The sequence below is a fragment of the Heliconius melpomene genome, chromosome 7 (genome assembly GCF_056956725.1).
Source record: "Heliconius melpomene rosina isolate 202511_hmr_F chromosome 7, ASM5695672v1, whole genome shotgun sequence".
Taxonomy (NCBI): Eukaryota; Metazoa; Arthropoda; class Insecta; order Lepidoptera; family Nymphalidae; genus Heliconius; species Heliconius melpomene.
In genome coordinates this window covers 8545702-8569371 of record NC_140395.1, presented here as the reverse complement: position 1 = coordinate 8569371, position 23670 = coordinate 8545702, and the positions used below count along the sequence as shown (strand labels likewise).

General features: G+C 34.5%; 1 protein-coding gene across 1 annotated transcript; it reads right to left on the bottom strand.

Moving 5' to 3' along the window:
* Positions 1 to 16457: 16457 nt before the first annotated feature.
* LOC146537643 (uncharacterized) lies at positions 16458 to 20629 on the bottom strand. The gene has a single exon (XM_085187557.1). It carries the CDS (start codon positions 17571 to 17573, stop codon positions 17259 to 17261), a length of 315 nt encoding a protein of 104 aa, XP_085043683.1. The 5' UTR covers positions 17574 to 20629; the 3' UTR covers positions 16458 to 17258.
* Positions 20630 to 23670: the final 3041 nt, after the last annotated feature.

The following is a 23670-nucleotide window of genomic DNA, read 5'->3' as shown; positions in this document are numbered from 1 at the left end:
TATTTGATGTTTTTACTAATAAACATAATAGTTATGCTTGCGCCTATCCAATGAAAGTAAAATATTTGGTATGAGACAATATTTTTTTACTTAGCACAGTAAAGCGAGGGGCACTTGGAAGCCGCCACACCCGCGCTCGCTGTGCTCGCTGCCTGGGCGGGACCGGCGCGACACCTCTTTTACTCTAAAATCAATTAATATTATTTAAATAGATAACGCGAAATATTTTTACAACATTAAAACTTAAAAAATATGATATAAAAATATAATTATTTGTTTTGAGCGCAGAATTAGTAGTGACAACGTAACTCGAATTTTAATAATTTTTAGACGACTATTTTCTGCAAATATATAATTTTTATCGAATCTATATGAAAGCGCTTATCTAGACGATATTAAAAAAATAATATTAATTTGAGTAATTTCGAAGAAAATATAGAAAAATATTATTGAAGTTCACAGGGCTTCTCATTCGAGGTAGAGTTGTAGTAATTTTTTTTTAGAGTTGAGCATAGAATTGAGGGTGGACTATAGCTGCAGTCCAAGGGAATAGCATGCGCGGGGACGCTCAAACCCTAAAGTTGCATAAAAAGCTCATGTTTGGGGCGAGAGACGTGTGTTTATAGCTAGGGAGAGCGCGCGGCGGCGGCGCGGGCGGCGTGCGCCCATTGGCCGGCAGCGGGCCGCGCCCCGCCGACTTTACCTTACCTTATCACTTCATTTTATTTTACTTTATTTTTCTATTATTAATTTTTATTTATTTTTAATATTTATTTATCTGTTATAGGAAAAATATTAAAAAATTTCTTATTTTTTACAAATTAAAAAAATATAATTTAAAAATAAAAAAATAATTAAAACAATTTTAAAAAAATAAAATAAAGATATTTATAAGTATAAAAGGTATTGTACCGACTTGGATAGGTACCAAATTATTTTGAGTTACAGGACCTGCTTATATTAATATTACCATTAATTGTACTTTAATAATATTATAACAATACTGTTTTCCTCATAATTTTATCGCGTCATTTCAAATTTAAATATCCAAAGTATATGTAAGTAATACCTATAGTTTTACACCCTACAAATTTGTCTAACAAGAAAGCTAAAAGCTAAACGAATGTGGGCGAGCTAAGCAAAAAATTGTCATTCTAAGGTAAAACAAAAATATGGCCTTGACGGGATAAGAATATAATCAGCATGACTATGACTAATGACTACAGGTATTGCCTGGACCAATATTTAAGTTTAAAGTCATAGAGCGAACTGTACAGGAACCCTTGTAATATAAAAAATCATTAAATAAATATAAAATAATTACTAAGTGCCTCTTAAGTGTGTAAATAATTTTTAACATAGGTATACCTATTACTGGATTATATTAATTAGGTATGAACAAAAATATATCTACATAAAAAATATATTTCAAACTAGCTTTTACCTTTTTAGTTCAGCAGCTCTTAGTTAGACATTTTATTTTCTGAATTTCCTTAAAATCTTTATAAAAGTAAACCACTCACAGGCGACAACGGGCAAAATAAAACTACACACAAATAAAATATCTATTTATATAAATATCTCTACTTTTCCAACGGACCGGAAAGCAGGTGTTATATTTATTTCTGGGCTCAATCCCCCTATTTTAGGCCCCAGTCTTTAAAATTTTTGGATAAACTCAATAAATTTAAGTTCACTACTGACGCGGCTTGTCTTTTAATTGGTTTAAGAAAAATAACCGCTTAACAAGCGTGATTTATATTGTAAAAAGTTAAATATTAACTATTTATAAGGACAAATAAGTAGGTAAGTAGAAATTTTTGCCGATCAATTTTTTTTATAGAAATAAAGTTACTTATTCAAAAATCTTTAAAATTAAACTCTTCTGAAATCTAATTCTAAAAATTAATTTAATTTTTTATTAATATAAAATGAATTTACTACCTAGACAATATCACTAATACTAATGTGTAATTAAAGAGAAATGGAGAATGATATTAACCATTAGATATGTACTTAGAGTACCTACAAATTTAAATTTTGATTATCCTACGATTATATTAGTATTTTCTTTAACAAGAAACATTAATGCTTTTACTTTTATAAGAACTTTGTCCACAAAATCTTATGAACATAAACGATTCCGAAAAAGAAGAATAAAAAAGAACAGAGTAAAAGAATATCGATTTTCATAGAAATTTAATTATTGGAGAGATGATATAATAGAGAGCAGTACGCTATTTTTATACATAATCGTCAAGTTTTCTACGTATGCTCGTTAATAATCTTCTTATTTCTGTATTTAATATAAAAAAAAACTCCTTCGCCTCACGGTTTAGGAGCGCTTTACCTTTTCTTGGACTTCATTCTTAGTTTAGAAGTATTGGTCACGACAGAGAGGTACTCGTATGTGCCGTACATCCTGTAAGGTGCTTTAAATGCATAATCTCAATATTCTCGTGACGCTTAGAAACTATTGACAAGCTGTCACTTTCAATTACAAAATATTAAAAAGTAGGTAGATAAGTACCATCTACATGCTTGCTTAAGTACTTTTTCAGGATTATAATATATAATATTTATTCTTTTCTGTTTTTGATTTTTTGGCCAAAATAATTTAAAGCACCTGCGCATACGCAGTGCCCAGCGCTTGCGCAGCTGTCACTGTGTTATGACGTGCCTTAATTATATATTATTGTAATCGACTAATTGTAAACCGTCACCAAGACAACTACCTGAAAAACGAGGATGTTATAAGGCTCATTATTTTTTGTTATTGTGTGAGTCGGGCTCAGGGGCTCAGGGAAAACAGTGACTGGCGACTAAACGCGATGGCTGTTGATCCCTAGTCAGAGAATAATTATATTAATTATTTTTTTTTTCTCCAATTTGGTAAATAAAGCGTTTCGTTGAATTCAGCCTCTCAGGGCACAGTGTCTTGAAAAATCTCCGGAAAGTTAAGAAAAGAGCGTCTTAGCAGTTGGATTCCATCTGTCTAGGATAGACTTTGCGTTAAGAGGTGTGAAGCTGCTTTTTTAGGTCGTTTAGAAATATTTAATCAAATTTAGTTATTTTTAAAGCTTAGACATTTAAAAACAACGTAAAAATCAAAAAGATACTATATTTAATATTTTTAAAACATTGTTCCACAGTGATTGAAAAAATTTTATAAAACGTATAGAAATTTCAAGACCCGGAACCCTACAAAATAAATTTGTCTAAAAGTATTACTTTCTACTAATTCATTTATGAAACCGAACAAGCGCGAGTCGGGCTCTCCCACCAAGGGATTCGTATAGAAATTTGGTCCCCATTTAAGGCATTTATTTTTTAGGATTTTAATACAAATGTATAGTTTTTAGATTATTTCCTGAACTAGTACTACCTGTAGATGCTAGCTACCAAATTTCATAATTCTAGGTCAACCGAAAGTACCCTATTAATTTTGATTCCCTTTAAAGTGTCGAAATACGTGTTTTTTGCTATACAAATAGCCATATCTTATAGAAACATATAGAAATGCGATATATGTAGAAATGCTATTTTTTCAGGAAATCCAGGAGCAGTAGATCTGACTACCTATAGTATGATTTGAATTCATGTGAATGATGGCTCTGTAAATGATCTTGAATGTATGGCTCTTGAAAGACAGATAGACAGAAGGACGGACGGATAACAAAGGGTTCCTTTTAATTTAACATTTGAAATATTTTTTTTTTCTTTTCGAATGTTTTGTAAATGGACTTTGGTATAGGTATAATATATATTACATCTCAGTGTTAAATAATATGTTAAATATCATCAATATTCATATTAATTAGACAATAGTTTGAAAACATAAATATTTGAAACACCCATTATTAATCATCGAAGTAATGAGAGCTCTATGTATGTTAAATTTGATAAAATGTTGTGCAACCCTTGAATTTCACTACAGAATTTGACTCACAGGTCGGTCTTTAGAGAAGGCAGTAAAACCCGAGATTGGATCAAATTATTACTAACTTCTTTATGGGTATTTATAGAGAAAAACCAGCACATTTATACTAGCCAAATACGACGATAAAAATTAACGTTCACGATTTTATAAATTAAATAGTGTAAATTTTTTTAAATATAAAAAAATTGTTCAAAGAGAATAACTTTTGAACTTAAGATAAGTTTGAATTGACTCCGGAAAAAAGAATAATAACAGTTTTAAATAATACATTTATTTCATTTATAATTATACAAATAAACAAGGTGTAAAACATTCACGATTAGTAAAATAAGTAAACATAAAGCGAAGAGGCCTGTCCAGCATAGAAGAGGTCGCCGGATGTTTAGAAACCAATTTATTGAGGTGCTGAGTAATAAAATGAAACTGTAACGGAGCCCGATAACAGAACGGCCAACCTTTGTCCTCCTGACTTTCGTTGACACAAATTGATTTTTTTTTACTCGACAAAGCAATCAATTCATTCACTTATCTGCCGAATAACGTCAGTGCTGTGTAAATAAAGAGATGAACTCAATTTTTAATCACCTCTCAAATTCCACAGCGGTTTTGTGACGCCACTATACGAGTATTAATATCCTTTGTTTTGCATACATTTGACCTTCTTAAACTATGTTTTTTTTTACAATTGTAACAAATTTTGTATATTTGTCTTTAAAATGATTAACTGTTAAACTTTTTGCATCTATATCTTAAATTATAACAAGGAATTTTATTTTATAAACAAAGGGTAAAATGCGAAATACCGCTAGTTTTATTGTCATTTATAAAGATGTATCGTTCATACGTGGTGTTAGTGTTGTAATAGTTTAATAACACCATCCTAGGCAGATGAAAGTGTACCGCTCTATAGCTCTCTAGTTATGGCTGCAATAATAATCTTTGTAAAGTTACAAAATCTGACAATTATTACTGGTAGAACGTCTAGAATTTAGCTCTAGCTCTAGCTAGGTTATTCATACTTTGTAAAAACAATGTTTTAATAAAGAATAATTTACAGAACAACGACAGACGAATAGGATCAGACTTACAGAACAACAGGTATATAAGTAATTGTAGTTAAAAGGATCAAAGCAGAGAGGAACTAATGTTTAATGAAATATGGACTTTAATATTTAAATTAAAATTAATTAAAAAAAATGAAATCATACTTGTCGAAAATTCTAATTTGAAATTAGAAAATATTTCATTTTATTAATATTTCGTATGCCCGCGCCCCTATACAAAATAATCCATCGGCCGCATAATAAAACTTACCTACATCTAGAACTCCGACGCGCCGTTAACTATAAGAAAAATAAGTAGAATAGAAATTTATCATATTGTAGTCTTTATTACACATGCACTAGAGAAGCATATCCAAGGAGTTGGGGCAAGTTTGGTGTAGGGAGTCGGTCGCCACATCAAAGTGCTATCGGCTTCCGGCGCGGGTTATCGGGCGACCTCCCGAAACCCGGCAATTAACTAGGTACCCTCCCACTCGTTCGCTACTTCCGTTCCTCACCTTGAGACGGTTAAAAGCAAACAACGACGCTTTTATTACAAATACCTTATCTATACACTGTTACAAACATTTGTAGGGTGTCATGTAGCTCTACATATCTTTAGATTGTCGTAATAAATCTAAAATTAAAAATTAAATCAGCTTCACGCTGTATCCCGCACACAGCAGGATAGGCAGAGGGAACCTAGTGGAAAGACACTCCGTTCTCCACTTTCTGCCGAATTCTGGAGGCACTGCGTGTTGAGTGGCAGAATTCGATTCGACGCTTTGCCTCGACGCCAGAGCGAAGAAATGGAAACGTAAACATAATTAAATATTTCACTTCCTCGAGTGGGGATCGAACCCACAACCGTCGCGTTACAGTTACGCCCTTGTGCCCCTGCACCACGACGATCAATCGTCGTTTGTCGTAATAAAATTAAATATTTTAAAATAGAGCTATTTTACCCAAACCGAGAAGACATCGCAATTAAATTGCTTATTTAGATATATGATTTTAGGGTGCAAACAAGAATATATATACGTATAAGAGAATAAGGGTCCCTGGAAGATGTTATCGGCCGGCGTAGGTAGTTACGTTAAATAAATACGTAGAACATGAATGAACTGATCGGAGTTGCTTCCGCCGACTTGTAATAAGGACACCGATAAGACGCCCGCTCGCCACATATTTCAATCTACCAAAGAATAAAATTGTGATATCATTATTTAGTTTTTTTTTGGTAGTAACTTTTATTATAAGTATTTATTATTTATTTCTTTAAAATAGCAAAATTAAACGAAATTTTAATATTATTAGAATCATCTCACATACAAATAGCGGACTTATACGTTTTGGTAGGATAGATGATTTAAAAATTTTATTAAGTGTAATAAATAGTTGTTGGTATCAAATATAAAATTAGGGCAATGTTTTTGAGAAGCCCACTATCGGTGCGCCACTCCGCCATCGCCATCGCGCATTTGCTGGCGTCATATGCAAGCGTTTACAATTTCGAAACGGGAGACTCGAAAGAGGTCACCGGATAAGATTACGGTTAACTGTGTAAACAAATCGTTTACATTGATAACTCGTTAGGATTTCTGCGATGGCGCCTATATTTTATTTATAAAAAGCTTATTTAAAAATAATGTATTTATTTATCTTTTAAGTAATGCTCGCAGGCATCGATCTTCTAAGAACTTAAAGGAACCTAATAGATGGCATGGCATAAGGCATATCACAATTTCAGGTAGAAATTGGAACCCTAAATGTGTTGAAAAACTATTAGATTAGATAAAAGAATTACGCACATATAAGAGTTATTGCGCAGCTGCTGGTCAAAACTGTTTATATATCGGAGTATGCGTTCTCATTAAGTGTTGAGATTGCACGGCCACAGAAAACAAGATCTTATTACGGCGCTTAAGAAGCCGATTTCCCTTGAATAGGAAACTATATAGTAGAATAATTAAATTTGGACATAAATATAGATAATTCTAAAATACAGACTTATATATAGTGATGTAAAATATTGGGAAAGACATTACAAATTTACAATGCAGTCGATGAGTCATAAGACTGGAGATTGATGAGATATCAAGATTCTTAGAAAATAAGGTAGTCATGGCAGTATGGTGACTTGTGCACAACACTTACAATGTAGTGTTATAGCGTCCATGGGGGAAACCCATGAGGCGCCGACTGAAATCCATACATCCAGAAATAATCATCAATTATTAATTTTTGTATGATGATTTCACAACATGACTCAATTTATTTGTAACTTAACAGTTGAAACATGACTAACCGCCGTAAAACACTTTTTATTTTTGTTTATCTGCGGGTATCCGAAATATATATTAAAAAAAAGATTAGTAGATATATGTAAGTACCTACTTATGCTTTAAATACCTATTCAAAATTATGGTTTTCCTGGTAGTCTTCTTTTAGGCTTATATACCTATTACATTTACATATTTTGTAATTTTCTCTTTCAATGTAAGTTAAGATATAAATGGGTAAGCTAAAAACTAATATATCACCTATTTAAACCTAAAATATATATTTTTTATTATGTAAATTATATTATGTAAGTATAATGCAAGCTAAGTTAATGAAGCAGTGTTTATTGTAGCATACCTAAAGGAAATAGATATTTGACGTATACGTTTACTACTTTAGGGTGTCTACTATGAGTGGTTGTATAAAAAAATACAAGAACTATATAATATTCTTCCATCACATATAGTAAATTCTTATCAAATTTACTAGCTACATGAAACAAGCGAATGGTATACGTAAGTTCATACAAAAAATTGACAGAACAATGAAATTAATATTACAGTGAAAATGAATAAAAAAAACTAAGCCAATATTAAATTGTCAAAATCGATATTAAAAATATCGAAAGATTGTTTCAATTTGGTATTATTGTAGAGTCGGACGCCGTCGTCGTTTATCGGGCGCCTGCAATCCGCGCTGACCCCGTGATATCCTCGATCTACATTACCGCCCCCCCTCTCCCCTCGGCACAAGTCAGCTATGAGGCTCTAGTCGAATCTGAACCCTGTACCAACGTCTTAAAGACGGTTTTGGTGATTGCGCCACGACGGGAGCGGGAGCATGAATGGAGCGGCTTGTGAATGAGCGGACTATGTCCCGCGAGCGATAAGCGCTATCGCTGGGGCCAGCTGACAGTCCATGTTGACAAACCCTGTTCCACTTTCGTTTTGTTCGAACTTACTTCATTTTATCAGACCATTTACTTACACTCCCTGCAGTTTCTTATACTTTGCAGTCATAATCACTATATAATTATTACACTTATATTTTCATTTCTTCGCTCTGGTGTAGGGGGTAACGCGGGGTCGGGTTCCACTACTCAACGTGCAATGTCTCCAGAATTCGGCGTAAGTTGGGGACTGGAATGTATTATCCTTCTGCCAAACCTGATGTGTGTGGGAAAAAAACAACAAAGATGTATTTGAATGCTTAAAAACTGTATTGGAAATTGAAATATAAAATCAAAATTGAGGTGATCTTGTGATGAGACATACTAAGTAAATTAGTATACATACCTATATAAAAATATTCAATAGATATTACAAGTTTGATCGTACCCGTATCTATTTATAAAATCTGAATATTCATATATGTAAGACATATGTTTCCGTACTTCCCTAATTACGTCAGGAAATGTCAACTCATTATACGAATAAAGACTTTACAGAAATGATAACATCACAACTCACAACAGACTCTAATAAAAATAGTTCTAAGACAATTTTGTAAAACTACTAGGTAATTATATATTTAAAAAAAACATATCGAGAATTAATACAGAATCAATAACGAAATATTTGCGCGAAATATATATGTACATATTTATTATAGACATCTACATAAAATTGTACTTTCCTCTGAAGTACCATCCTGAAATTAGTAGGTGTGGAAGCCTCGATTTGCGAGTCAGACTCGCACTTAACCGGTTTTTTTTATTTTCAGCTTCACTCTATGTGGGATACATGTAGCTGAATAGGCAAAGGGAACCTAATGTTAAGACATTTCGTCCCCCCCCTAAATTTTGGAGACATTGTGCGTTGAAACAAAATTTCCACCAAAAATTTAAAGCATTAAATATATAATTTCCTTCCTTACAGACGCCCGGTTGGGCCCCTGCGCCAAGATTGGCCTCAAGATGTTTTCTTTTATCGAATTTGAAAAATGACATTCGCCAAAAAGCCCCACCAGTACCTCACCAGTGACTCATGTCAAAACAAATAATTAGTACGTTGACCATATAAATATTGAATTGCTAATTGCAGAGATGAAGACTGCTGTCATTAGAAGTGGTTACTTACCTGTTTACAAGATATCTACTAAGAAATTAATTACTAATCCAATTAGTCAATTACATTTTAAATAAGAGGCATGTCGTTACTTTCAATATGTAGAGCAACAAATCAGGCCAGTCGTGGCCCAGAGGCACAGGTGTGTGACTGTAAATGCTACAGGTTCTAGGTTCGGTTCCCAGTTGCCACTGAAGGGAATGAAATATTCAATATTTCCATTTCTTCGCTCTGGTGTCGAGTCGAAGCGCGGCGTTGGTTTCCGCCACTCAACACGTAAAGACCCCTGAATTCGGCGGAAAGTTAAGAACAAAAGTGTCTTAATGCTGGGTTCCCAGGTTACCTCTGCCTACCCCGCTATCAGTGGAATACAGCTTGAAGCTAATAAATAATAATAACAAAACAGTAACACTGCTATAGTTACACTACCACAAGGTAAAGCACCGTCGTACCATTCTTTTCTGAAACTATTTTGGAGTATTTTCGTGCCCCTATTTGAGAACCTCTGGATAGTTGTATAGCTTTTAAATGATCGTCTTCTAATAAGATATAAGCTCACACCAGTATCTCCAAATTCCAAACTTCTTTTGATGTACAAAAATTGAAGTTCTGGAGTAACTGATGAAGAACCATAAAAGCTCGTCTAAACTGTGAGAGAAATGGAAAAGTTTTCAGTGTGATGGGTAAAAATTGCTTTCTGTAAAAAGAAGGACAATCCCACCAAACACATCCTATAAAAAATTTACCAAGTCTCGACGGGCCTGTTTGTTTCTCTATAAACAGTAAATTCTGTAGGTAAAGTCACACCAAGTCTAAGGTTCCTTACTGCGACATAAAAGTTAACTATATGAATACAAAAATCGCTGTAAGGAACCTTTGACTTGGCTGGGCTTTACCTAGAGATTTCATAACTTTTTATAGTGAAACAAAAAGCTCCGTCGACCCTGGCTAGTATTTACAGGATGTTTTGGTGGTATTAGTCCAGTAGTGTAGTTAGTAGTAATAAGTAGGTATTTATAAACTATAGCTTTGGCTTCTGGCTTTTGTTTGTGTTAAAGTACATTTATTTGCAAATATAATGATATAAAGATAACTATTATTATATATATTATATAACTAAAGTTTAAAATCATAGTCGAAAGTTGACATTACACTTTTTAAAATGTATATTTTCGCAGAAGGTGCATATGTATAACATTTTAGCTTATATTCATATATACTACGGTTCTATATGTAGGTACCTACTTATTAATAATTATAAATTCAACCACAAATAAAATTACCTACAAAAAATATATAGAGCATCAAATGTACTATGTACATTTCTATTTTACTTAGCTTTATCTTTTTGGACTTATCGCAATAGTTTAAGTCTATTGCACCTGTCTTTATAATGTATATTCAAAAATCAGTAATTACCCAAAAATGGAATAAAATTAGGGTAATCGGGCCATCGGGCGAATGATCAATTATACCATGTATGCTGAGCAACACTTGTACAACCCTAAATAAGCAGTAATTTGAGGTAGAAGGGAATTCTCGCGACGGTAACGAGGTGGCCGGCTGCGCGCGCGCACCTGCCTCGCGCACGCGCACTCCGCCCGCCCCCCAACTCGCCAAAGGCTGTACCAATCCCAACTACAGTGCTACTGCACCGATATTATTCTTTACAATCAATTGAGATGGTGGTGTTACTAAAAGAAATATTTTTATAATAGATACCTCTAAAATATTCTTGCAACATTAGCTTTTAGAGCAACCCTAACAGCATAATCAAGTATAATAAAATCTGCTGTTTTAATATGGATTTTTAAATTTTGAAATTGGATAGGAGATCAAAGTGACTTTACCGATATGATTTGACAGTGACACAGTCGCGATAGGAAGGGACCGATCAAATAGATGGCTTAGCTGTTAATTCTCGGAAGCATCCGCATTCCAACAAAACATGTTCTCACTATCTAATGCTGACTGCTGACTGCTGGCCACCGGTACGGCGATCATCGTGACTCATTTATGACATTGCACTGCATCCATCAACATTCCAGTAAACACTATAAGAACACTAGTGTTCTTAACAATTTTGACCTTCATTTCAAAGGTAATTAGTAAAAAAAAATGTCTAACAAAAATAGCATTTTTTTAATGTTAAGAAACAACAAAAATAATTATGTATTTCTCGTAACTGTAGAGCGTGATTTATCCATGTATTCCACAAAGTTCCCAGACCTTCCATTACTAAATAATACTATAAGTATTTGGGGGTGACCGGTGACGGGGTAGATATATACGATAGCAGTTGTCTTTAAGAATAAACACCTAGTACTAAGGTTAATTTGTTAACCTGCCTTGTGATACACCAAATCTTTACAAATTTCTATTTAATTGAAATAAAATTTAACGAAACTTTGGATATGGGGCTAAATGCTAATTTAGCTTTGACAAAGTAGGGCTTGGGGAAGATGTTATCGAATCTAGAGGCATTTCTATGCTCAATGTTCCAAATGGTGATGATTGTACCGACTAAGTTAAGAAGTCAGGTCGATTCAAATAAATGAATTTATTGGATGATAGCATTTCCACCCGACTGCTTACAAATATTTTGTCATATAGGAGAGGCAACTCTTTTAGGAATATAATTAAATTTGAAATTAAATCAAATATACCCGCGTGTGTAATACAAGAAGGTAGGTACACAATTTTATATGCTTCTGCTAGCTATACCGAAATTGTTGTGAAGTGGACACCTGTTAGAATTTGTTGTAACCATTGTTAGTAGTGTCGTAGCGGCGCACGCGCAGGCATGCGGCGCCCCCCTCCCCGACCCCTCCGCCTCCCCCGCCCCCCCTGCCGACGCCCGCTCACCATTCATCGGAATGCGGGAACTGTACTTCGGTACAACATATTATCAATGCTCACCATTTAGTCCCATTTGTAAATTACATACTTTATACCAAAAGTAGTTAGAAATACAAATGTTAACATTGATACTAGCATAGGTAAATTTTTATCATGTTAAAATGTTATTCTTAGGATCTTACTTTACTTAGAAAGTAAACTCCTAAGAATAACACTTTAACATGTTAAAAACTATTAAATTTACTTAGGAAGCTTTCTTTCCTAGGTGTGGAAAACAATGTTTTTTTTTTAATGTTAAAAACATTTAATAAATAGCTCTCTTGCCAAATGATAATTACTTAAAATTGAATATGATATCTTTGGGTAGCGGTAATTTGTAAAAATCTCCCGACAGTCTGTAGGGTACAGAGGATGCTAGCAACATAAATAAGTTGTAACAAGAGTGTAAGAATTTCGACGTACCTTGATAAGAACGTATGGCATAACAGTCAGGGCGCTTGGACGGTTTCCCAGAGGCGCAAGTTCAAATATTACAACGTTAAAATTTTTACACGTTTCTAAAAACAATTGTAATTTTTGTTGTCATTTTCTTCATAATCAGCTACAGTGCATTGGTATTACGATATTTTAATTCATTGAAATTGTATGCTCTGCGAATAGAGTTTATATGTACGTACTTTTTTGACATTACTATCTAAATAAAATACTACTTTAGCAATATCAATAATAATAGACATATTTTAATATGCTAGGTTATTCTGTAAAAATAATTGAACAAGTTAGATTTTAACGTAACGTCTGTTCTGTTCTTTGTTTGTCCGCCAATGTAGAACACACGAAGGAGGTTGTACGGTAGAATGGAGATATTTTTACACAATAAGAGAATGCATGTTAAAAAGAGATCCAGATAAAATGTGAAATAACGTCAAATTGACGTATAACTTAACTGTTAGAGAATCTGGTGATGTGTACCTCTCTGTTAAGGCGAACGAATTCGAATCAATTTCAGCTAAAACTTATTTGTGTACTGCACTTTCTAGATAATTCTAAATGAATATTAGAAAACGAACTCTATTGTTATTGAATATACTGTTAACAATTAACTGTTAGATTATAATTACTTATCGTATAATGCTTATTATATATTTTGAATGTGACAACACCAAAAATACAAAGAACTTAATATCTTGATTACTTATGATACCACAATTAAAGAATTATGGTAACACCATAACAATTGATAGATAGGTACCTATTCCAATTAAGTTTAAGTGTATTTCAAAACGCTATCCTTATATGGCTTAGATATTTAACGAGATCTTCCCAGCAATTGTGTATTTGACAGTTACAGTAGCATTGCCTTTAACAGAACTTAAGAAAGAGTCAAATTCTTGGACTGTTCGCGGCGTTAGACGATTCAAACGCAATGCTTCATTTTCACTGCGGCAGATGCAAGGAGCCACACACAAAACCTTTAACTTGATCGGTAATGTAAACAGTTCGCTGGCTGCACCTCGGGTGTGAGTGCACCAGCGAGCGATCGGGTGGAGGCACGCAGGGCACGAGGCACGATAGGAATGCGCGGCCCTCGGCGCCGGTTTACAAATAGAAGGGCCGCTAGCGCGGACTGCACGTGTCATACATTGCCGTGATCAATCTGTTAGCGCTGACGACGCGTACGCACGGCTAGTGTTATACAATCATTAATTAAAACAGAATTGATCACCTGGGAATATCACCTGGGGATAAACTCATCACAGTCATACCACGCAAGTTGTAGTTCCTCTTTGTGTGAACGGTGTCGTCCTCTGCACGTGTAACCAGATTAGTGTACGTTTGTTCCGGAAATGGTTCAGGAAGAAGGCTAAAATGCTGTCAATGAAATGTTGAGGGGTCGTTTGTCGGGTAGAAGAAAGTGTTCGGTGGCCCTGCGTGCGCTGACCCCGGCCGGACGTCACGGCTCAGAGAAGATGAGTCCAGCACGCAAAACACCAATTCTCCTTTCTTGAGCTAGTCCAGCTCAGGCCAATTTACGATTACTTTGGTTTGATAACAGTAGATAACAGCAGTTATAGGTATGCAACTATTTATTATATATTACATAGAAATTATAAAATGCTTGCATTCTTAGAAAATATTATATATTTTTTAAAATAATTAATTCAAGTGAACAGGGTTTCTCTCAACGGTCCTTATTACTGAAAAATAATAGTTAGCTTTGAATATATATAAGTAATTTGACCGAAGCTTTCAGGTTTCATAAGCTTATAAACTTATTAATAAATAGGCCCCTAATTGTTTAGGTTTTAAAAAATTTAAAGTTTAGTTATTGTAAACATGTAATCATAAAAAATTTTAAAAACGTATGTAAGTACATTTCAATATGAAAATATCTACATTTATTTAAAGTAGACTCTATCATCATATCAAGATATTTTTATCTATTTTATTGTGTAATTTAACGCTTTAATAATATTTGGGAAATTTTACTTTTATAAGATTATTGTATAACGCACCTACCTACCCAGCGTGCTATGGGTATATTTATATATTAACAATATTAATTCCGGGAAATACCCGACTCACATACCGTTTTCGACGTAGTCGCTCTTTCACTTGCTGCCAGTGCTGCTACAATTGTATGAATTGGTTTTGTAGGATATTGTCAATATTGCCTTATGGTAGATAAATTTTGTATACAGAACATTATTGTGGTAAATCTAAATTATTATGCTTAAAGATTAAAATATACTTTAACATGCTCTAGTGGATTGAACAACATGTTATTCAAAATAAAAATTTACACGCTGTTTTTTACAATGGCAACATTGGTGTATAGCTAATGTCAGTATTTAACTTCACTGTTATTTTAGAAACGCAGTCCTAAATATTAATCTTATTCTTAATACTTTACTATTCCATATTGATATAAATAATAATAATTTATTAAAATAAATGAAATTTACTTTATAGACAATTTATATTTTTAATCAATTTAATAAAAATAAATTTCAAGGATTTAAAAATATTGGCTGATAATTTGTAGAAAAATGTTTTAAATTAAAAAAAGAAAATTTTATCAGGCTATGAATCCAAGATTAGATAGGCACAGCCCTATGTTGATAAGAGTACCGGATTCTAACACAATATACACGCCCCAATAATTTTATTGCATCAAAGCTGAAAATAAATGTAGGTAATTGGTTTAAATGACAAGTTTAAATTTTAACGGTCACTGTAGATATAATCCTAAAATAAGAGAATTAGGTTTTTTTTAAGGAACACAGTAGGTAATCAAAAAGAGAATTACTTAGGGTAGCAAAATATTTTTTTTTATTGTATTTGAAGGAAATATATAAAGTCAGTTTTAATTAATTATGTATTTATTTTGAGAATAAATAATTAATTATTAAAAAGCAAAAAAAAAACATGAATACAAATATTAGAGTCAAGTAGTAGAGGTGTAGGAGAACGCGTGAAGTATGGCGAAGAGCCGAGCCATGCGCACGGTTGCGGCCGCGTGTGGCAACACTAGCACGCACTTTTCGCGCACTTTTTAACCGTCAACCCTCTCTACAACTTAGCGCCTATAAGCTGTCGCAAAAAAAAATTACATAATAATATAATTTTGATATAAAATAAGCATATTATGGGCACCCCTAAAATCGCAGATTTTGCGCAAACCTGGCTCATATTAATTATTTTTCAGAGTAATTACGTAAATAAAAATATGCAAATAACTGATTAATCATATTATATAGTAATTAAGCTTTGTAGTTTCATTTCAGTTTTGTTTTTTTTTAATATTTTAAACAATAAAGTTATATATTTTGTAGTAAGAAAATTATATACCTACCCAGACCTTTTATATTTTAAGACTTTGTAAGTGAGCTTTTTTATTATTTTTAGATATTTAATTATTATTCATATTAATCAATTGTAATTTAAATATTTTTATTTATTAAAAAGCAAAAATTTTATATTTTTCTTATGTGTATATTGGTTAAGTGGGTACATGGAAATTATGTTCTTATTACTATGAATCGTACATACTTATTTTCTGTGTACGTAGTAATAGTATTAAATAGGTATTAATATATAAATAGATTTTTAAAAGGGGTAAAAATATTGGATAACAATTCTACAGGAGGACACTTTATAAATAATCATTTATATTAAAAAGTTTCTTATTAAAACAAAAAATATATAAATTATATTTTGTATTTTTATATATTAATTAATATTCAAAGTTGAAATATTATGAAAAATAACAATAAGGTAGGTAGAAAAGAGAAAAATAATTGAAATAATTTTATACAAATCTATCTAGATGCTTAATTTAATTTATAATTAAAATATAGTTTTTTTATACCATTATTTTCTGGAAATTGGAGTTATGTTACTTTTTTGCAAAGTTAAGGAGTGGATAAACTGTTAAAAATTAAACAAAAATGGGTACTCAAGCGTAACCCGCTAACTCCTAATAGGTATATTTTTATTAATCTTTTATGAATATTTAAAAGAAAATACTCAGAATTTCCATTTATACATAGTTTTATTAATATATAGTTTTATTTAGATAAAAAAACCAGTGGATAATAATTTTTATGACCTAATTGAAGTATAAAATAACAATTTTATTCAAATTTTTTATATACAAACTATTTATTCTTTTTAATAAAGATTTCACTATCAGGTATAATTTAATTTCTCATAACAATTTTCAATCAATCCAAGTAAGTAGATGTAGCTGTGTCGCTTGATGTATTCAAACTTGATTTATATTTTTGAATTAGATATCTGCCAAAAATCATAATCGGTGGTTTATTTCTTATTTTAAGTATATATGGTAAATATTAAGTTATATGTACGTGTGTGATTGTTTTCAGTTTAAGTCTAGGTACAACTGATGTTGCTTAGATACACTTTGATGATTAAAACAGTTTGTCATTCGGTAACATGAAGGAGACCAAGTTATGTTATAGTTATGAAGTTTGAAGCTTTCAGCAGGAACCTTCACGGCTCGGCCACGTGGCGCGGGCGCGTCGTCCACGGCGACGTTGCATGTCAAATTTCTGGAAAAATTGTCAAAAGTAGCACAACGGTGCGGAGCGACGGTGCGCTGCGGCGAGCGAACAATTCGCGAGGCGCGCGCATGTGTGCCGCACGACGAGCGCGCGCGCACGTGTGCGTGCACGTAAAGTGAAGGTCGAATATTTTGTCCCTACTCCTCGGTCTATTGGTGTTCACGAGTCGGCGCTGTGATAACGGAGTGTCGCCGTCCCGCTCGCGCCGGCGGCCGTGCGCGCGCGCCGAGCGGGACGGCAGGCGGTGTGCGCGTGCGCCGGAGCCTCCGCCGGCGCCGGCGCGGCCTGCCCTCATCAGTCTCCCCGCGGCGGGGAAGCAGTTCGCGTGTGCGATTCCGCGCTGGCTCGCTCCGCGTCTCTCGACCGCATTGCGTCGCACACGAATATTTTTAGATAACAGTGCGAATAATTTATTCGTAAGCTAGTGATCGCGCGCACTTTTGCGGATATCACTATCGGCTCGGCTCAGCGGTGCGCGGGCTCGGCGCGGGCCGGGGCCGGCGCCGGCGGAGTCCTGCTAGGTAAGCTGCGCACTTCCTGCGCGCGCGCCGCCATGTTGCGGGGACGTCACTTCCGTCGGCCGGAACCGGCGCTGAGTCCGGGGCTGGCGGCGCTGGGGACACCATGGCCGTCGCGAGCGGCTCGTGTGGTCAGGTCAATGAGCGACGGCTCTCGATTCATAAAATGTCGGTCGTTCCATTCACGCCGCGGGGCGATGCTACGCCGACCGCTCACTCGTGACCCTCGCGTCTTCGAATATTCATGTCTCCCTCGATAACATCGTAACCTCTGACTTCTTTTTGTATTATCGCGTTGTTTAGTGAACGCCGCTAGTTGAGGCCGAACTTCGTGCGAAGTGCTAAAAGCGAGTGTCGTTTCAAGCGCTGAACGGTATTTGTTGACTGTGAATATAGTGTACAAGTGATTTACATTGTGGTTATCACTCGCTGATGATGGACTTCTGAGCTTGCGTAAGACAACAATTATTTACTAACTATTATTTATAATTTCTAATTTAAAACAATACAAGATCGATTTTATATACTCAAACTAAATTAATTAATAAACATTGATTATCGAATAGCTAAAAATGCGGGTAGTTAGTTATAAACGAGTTGTGACTTTATTTTGACACTTGTCAAATCACTAAGTGATAAATTAGAACAGTGTTAAGTACCGAGCTAAGTCCGAGCGATAGCAATCTCTCGCACGTAGGTAATAAATTGAAACAATGAGAGTGGCGAGGAGCGTTATCGACAGGACATACGTCACCGCTGGTGCATGACGTCCGACTCGAGCGTCCTCGTTGCGCTTAACCCGTTGAAACTCTTACATCTACATTGATACCCCCATGCTATTTATTATTTTTTTTATTTATTAGCTCTCATATATTCACTTAAAATTTGGTGTATGAGTTATGCTTAGACTTAAGCATTCTAGATACAACATAGGAATGATAAAGATTATTTTTTTTGTGTTCCGATGTTTCGTCTATAATTACTATTATATTAATATAAATACAATATTATATAGACTTAAATTTATATTAATATAAAATAATTGACGCGACAGGTTATGGGTTCGAATCCCGCTAGAACAAATAAAATATTTAATATTTTCATTTCCTCGCTCTTGTAACGAGGCATAGCGCAGCGTTGAATCCCGTTACATAAAACGCAATGCCTTCAGAATTTGGCGGAAAGGGGAAACGTTTGTCTTAATGAGAACGGAGTGTCTTAACGATAGGCTCCCAGATTCCTCTGCATACCTTGTTACGTGCCGGACACAGCGTAAAGCTAAAAAAAAATTAAAACTTTAAAATATATTAAACTAAACTATTTTTATTATTAAATAAAAAATGAAAAATTTACATGGTATATTAATGTTATACAACTATAAGTACCAGTATCCTTGTAGTATGTATGTACCAGTAACCTTCCCTAGGAACAGTAACAAATGAAATGAGTCAAGTCGGACGTCAGCGACACGTGTACCACTTACTGAGTCACAATTCATCTCGTCATTTTAAGCTGAGGTAGTTCGCACATCCATTTGTGCCCTTTTCCCGACAATTTTCGTCCTATACTATTTATATATTTTATATATATTATCAACATATATCTCACCAAGTAATAAATATGGAGCATTTGGGTTGTGACGCCTACAGACAAAGCAAAACTATATAGTTGTGGGCCTCCGCTTCCGCTGCATTGCACAGCGTGGGCGTACATTTCATAAGTGTTTCCTACGCTGAACTTCCTTTCATTAATAGACATAGCTCTGTTCTACCTCGGAAGCCAGTTCAGCACGAGTGTTTCGAAGAATACATATGGGAGCAGATGGACGTGACGCCGCCATGTAAATTTCACTTTACTAAATTGGTCAATCATTGTTATATCCGCAGCTGTCCATAAGTAAGTGCGAGCATTTCATCATTCAGGATCGTATTCGAATTGGGCGGTGGCACGTTTCCGTCCCCACATTATCCGTTTTCTAAAACCAGTGATTGCCGATTTCCGTTGGAGCAAAGCGCCGGGCGCTGCGGGGCAGGCAGCAGCGAGCAGGGGTAGGGGTAGGCGGGTAGGTGAGGCGGCGGGAAGGATTCGCACATCTCGTTGTGCCAGTTCTCAGCCCCACGAAAAGCCAATAAGGGTCGCGCCACAAAAAGCAATCATTATAAAGATTGTAAAGACTGCACCGGCGCCGAGACTTCTCAGAACTGGGGCCATTCTTATTTCGCGCTCCCGCCTTATTCACGGATTTTTTGTTCGGCTTTGGTCATTTTTTTAACAGGAGCGGTACTCTTGTGAGAACTTCAAGGAAATGGCTTATTGGGTTTCGTATAGAAGCCGGGCTTATCTGAGCGGGGCGATCTGGGACCTGGGAATGTACGCGAGAGGTCTCGCAAGTCTCGGAGGCCCGTTACGCGAGCGAGCAGCGTCCGAGCCACATTCCATAGCACGTACGAGTACATGTCGTCGGCTGTCTTGTATTTGTGACGTAGGCAATCATAGATAACACTTTGTTATTTTTATTTGTACGAGTATTCTACAGGTTAATGACGCCTGGCTCTTTCTTCTCTTAGCTTTGCTTTTTCTGTTGTCGTTAATGAATAACTAAATTATTATTGTCCGGAATAATAATTATAATTTATCTATCTGTCACATTCTCACAAATAGATAAATTTAATTATATTTTTCGTATTATAAATAATATTAACTCAGTATAATATGACATTCAAATAAAAATCTTCTGCTTAAATTAAATTATTATTCAAGAATATCGATTATCTATCTGTGAATGCATATATACTAAAACGAGATACATGTATCTCCACAAAATGTTCACAAAATAAACAAACAATCGACCAAATTAGCACGAAAAATTGATAATTGCCTAAATATCATAGTATTTTCTCACAGTGTAGACGCGGCGGCATTTCCCACCGCTTCGCTGGCTTGAGACGCTGGGAAACTGATGTTAGCCTTATTTCCATAATAAATAATACTGATAACAACTTTCATAAAAAAGTCTTTGATTATTTTCACTATTATAGTGACTTTAGAATTTATTTTTGGTTTATTTATTCTAATGAAACATTCCATTATAACACACATATATAACGTTATTATTTATGAATATAATATTAATTATGTATTTAAATTGACTTTTTAAAATATATTTTTAAATTTTCAGGTGCGAATAACACTAAAATAGACGACAAGAAAATAAAACTAAAAGAAAAAACCCAACAAATTCGTGACAAATACATGAGATTGTTTTGGTAAGTATTATTATTTGGTGAGAAATAAATTAATTGAAGTTACGTATATTTCTGCGATTCTAATAATTGTTTTTAAATATAATAAGATACTCAAGCATAGAATTTTGTTTTGAAATATTTATTACATGTAGTGGCAAAACTGGAATTACTAAAAAAGGATAAAATTAAAATCTATAATATTTTTTCATCTGTAAATTATAATTTTCACCAATTTTTAAATGTATGACCTAAAATAGGATAAAATGAAATATGTATTCAATTTTGATAATTCATTACAAAAGGGAATCGAATTATTTACGTTAGGGAGTGGAGTAGAAGGAAGGTGCTGAGGTCACGGGCCCTTATTGAGGGCAAAGGGAAGTTATAAATCTGTCGGCGCGAACAATGGCACGCCGCACGATAAGGAGCACCTTACGTCCGCGCGATGGTGGCGCCCCTCGCGCGCAGCCTAAACATTCTGTTACTCTGTAAGCCCTACTGGTCTCTTGTTTTTTTCTGGTTGTTTTTGTTTTTTTGGGTGTATTTTTTTAATTTAAGTTTAGGTAGTATTTATGTATTATTAACTGTTTATAAAACTTTTAGTTTATTTTATATGTATTTGAAATAACACCTAAATATGGTCACCAGTTTTAATCAAATTGGCGTTATTCATTAAAAAATATTTATTGTATAAATTTTAAAAGTTCTAATATGATGTATATTTATTTCTTAATAAATAAGTCTCATTTATTAAAGAAGAATATTCATAAAATTTAGTCCTACAAATTTTACCGTAGCCAGAGCAAATGATTCATGGCCTACTATCAGCTACGCCTAATTTAAGCACTATATTTCAACTATAATTCAATTAATACGTATCTAGACGTCAGGTTGGCGCTAACGCAACCTTGACCTCTTTGCCTACTGTGCTCTTTACGCTGCGTCCCCAACCACTAACTACAAAACTAAAATCGTAGATATAATTATAGAATAAGTATCTATTGGTGGATTATTTTATTTTACGTTTCTAAAACAAGTATACAATGCAATCCTCTAAAATATAATGATTTAGAAAACTTATAAACCTTCTCTACTAGAACGCAACTAGAAATAAACTCTTAATAAAATAATGTCACTTTTTTCGGTTTCGGTGTCGTTCATTACGACATGTTGACTTTACCGATAATCGAAACGATCATGACACAGTAAACTCTATCTTACGCATATGTAATTAGAGGCGACATCGGCTTACGGGGCCGAGACAGAGCTAACAAAATTCGGGGGGCGGCGCGGGTCGCGTTGAATAATACATGCCGAGTGCGCCGCGCCTTGGCGCCACCACGACACGCATGTATACTAAAACTATACGATATACTAAAACAATACACGGAATCTAGGTCCTGGGCGCGACGCCCCGTGGCCTCTGCCGGCCGCCGAGACGACTGCTGCCCTGGAAACTGAAACCATGTCACTCAGCGCCCGCGCCCTCACCCCTCCGCCTCTCGCCTCTCGCCTCTACCTCTACGCGAGGCATATTCGCATTACATATTGTAATAAAATATTGTTCGTATATTGCATATGCTATATATTTCTAAGAATAATATAGCTATATTGAATAAATATGGTGTGATGCACAGTATTCATTTGTTTTTGTAAGCGATACTCTTTCTGTTATACGATCTGCCGCTAAAATTCCTTTTCTTTGTAAATAAATTCAAGAACGCAACTCACTATAGTCAAGAATGTGCAACGTTGCCTAATACGGTGCATTTCAAATAAATGTAAATGAATAACTTGTTAGTAGATATTCGGAATGCTTACAGGAATTATAAATTATTGATAAAATAAAAAAATTAAATGTTAAATAAATCTATAATATCCATTCCATTAGGTCTCGTAGTAATATCGTAGCGGCCCCGTAGTACCTCATATCATAGTCTCATATAAAACGATGTAATTTTCTTATATACTTCATATACATATCTATATTTATTGCGGGAATCCTAAAAAGGATTAGTAAAAAACGATTAACCAAAAAGTTAGATATTTAATAGTTATCTAAGCTTGATTCCACATATACCTAAAGTTATTAGTATTTAAAATTGACAGTTGACAAGTAGATTCCCGCGCTATACTCTACATTCGGGAATGTGTTCGGAGTCCGAGTCACCGACTGAAACATTCTATATTTACAACGAATGCCCAGTCGCATCGTGGTGAACAGTTTAAAAATGTAAAAGCGCGCCTTAATTACAGAGTATTAATATGCGGGACGCGCACTACGGCCACGACAGACACCGACCGCCGTACAGTACTGTACAAATATATCTAAAAATACTACAAATAAAATAAATAATATGTGACATAATACGGATGTATCATATAAGTTAATATATAAGATATAAGTTAAATATTAAAAAAATATTTCCTTTTTCAAATTACGGGATAGAGAAGACTTTCTCTCCTATGTCTGGATTTTTAGGGGTTCGAATCAACTGTCAAAGTCAACAAAAATGACATTTCACTGCATTGTCCAGTGAAGGGCGATTTGACGTCACCGGTCGTCGCGCGTCACTGCACTCATTTGTTGTCACAATAGTGTCAGTTTCTTATTTCGATAACCTATAGA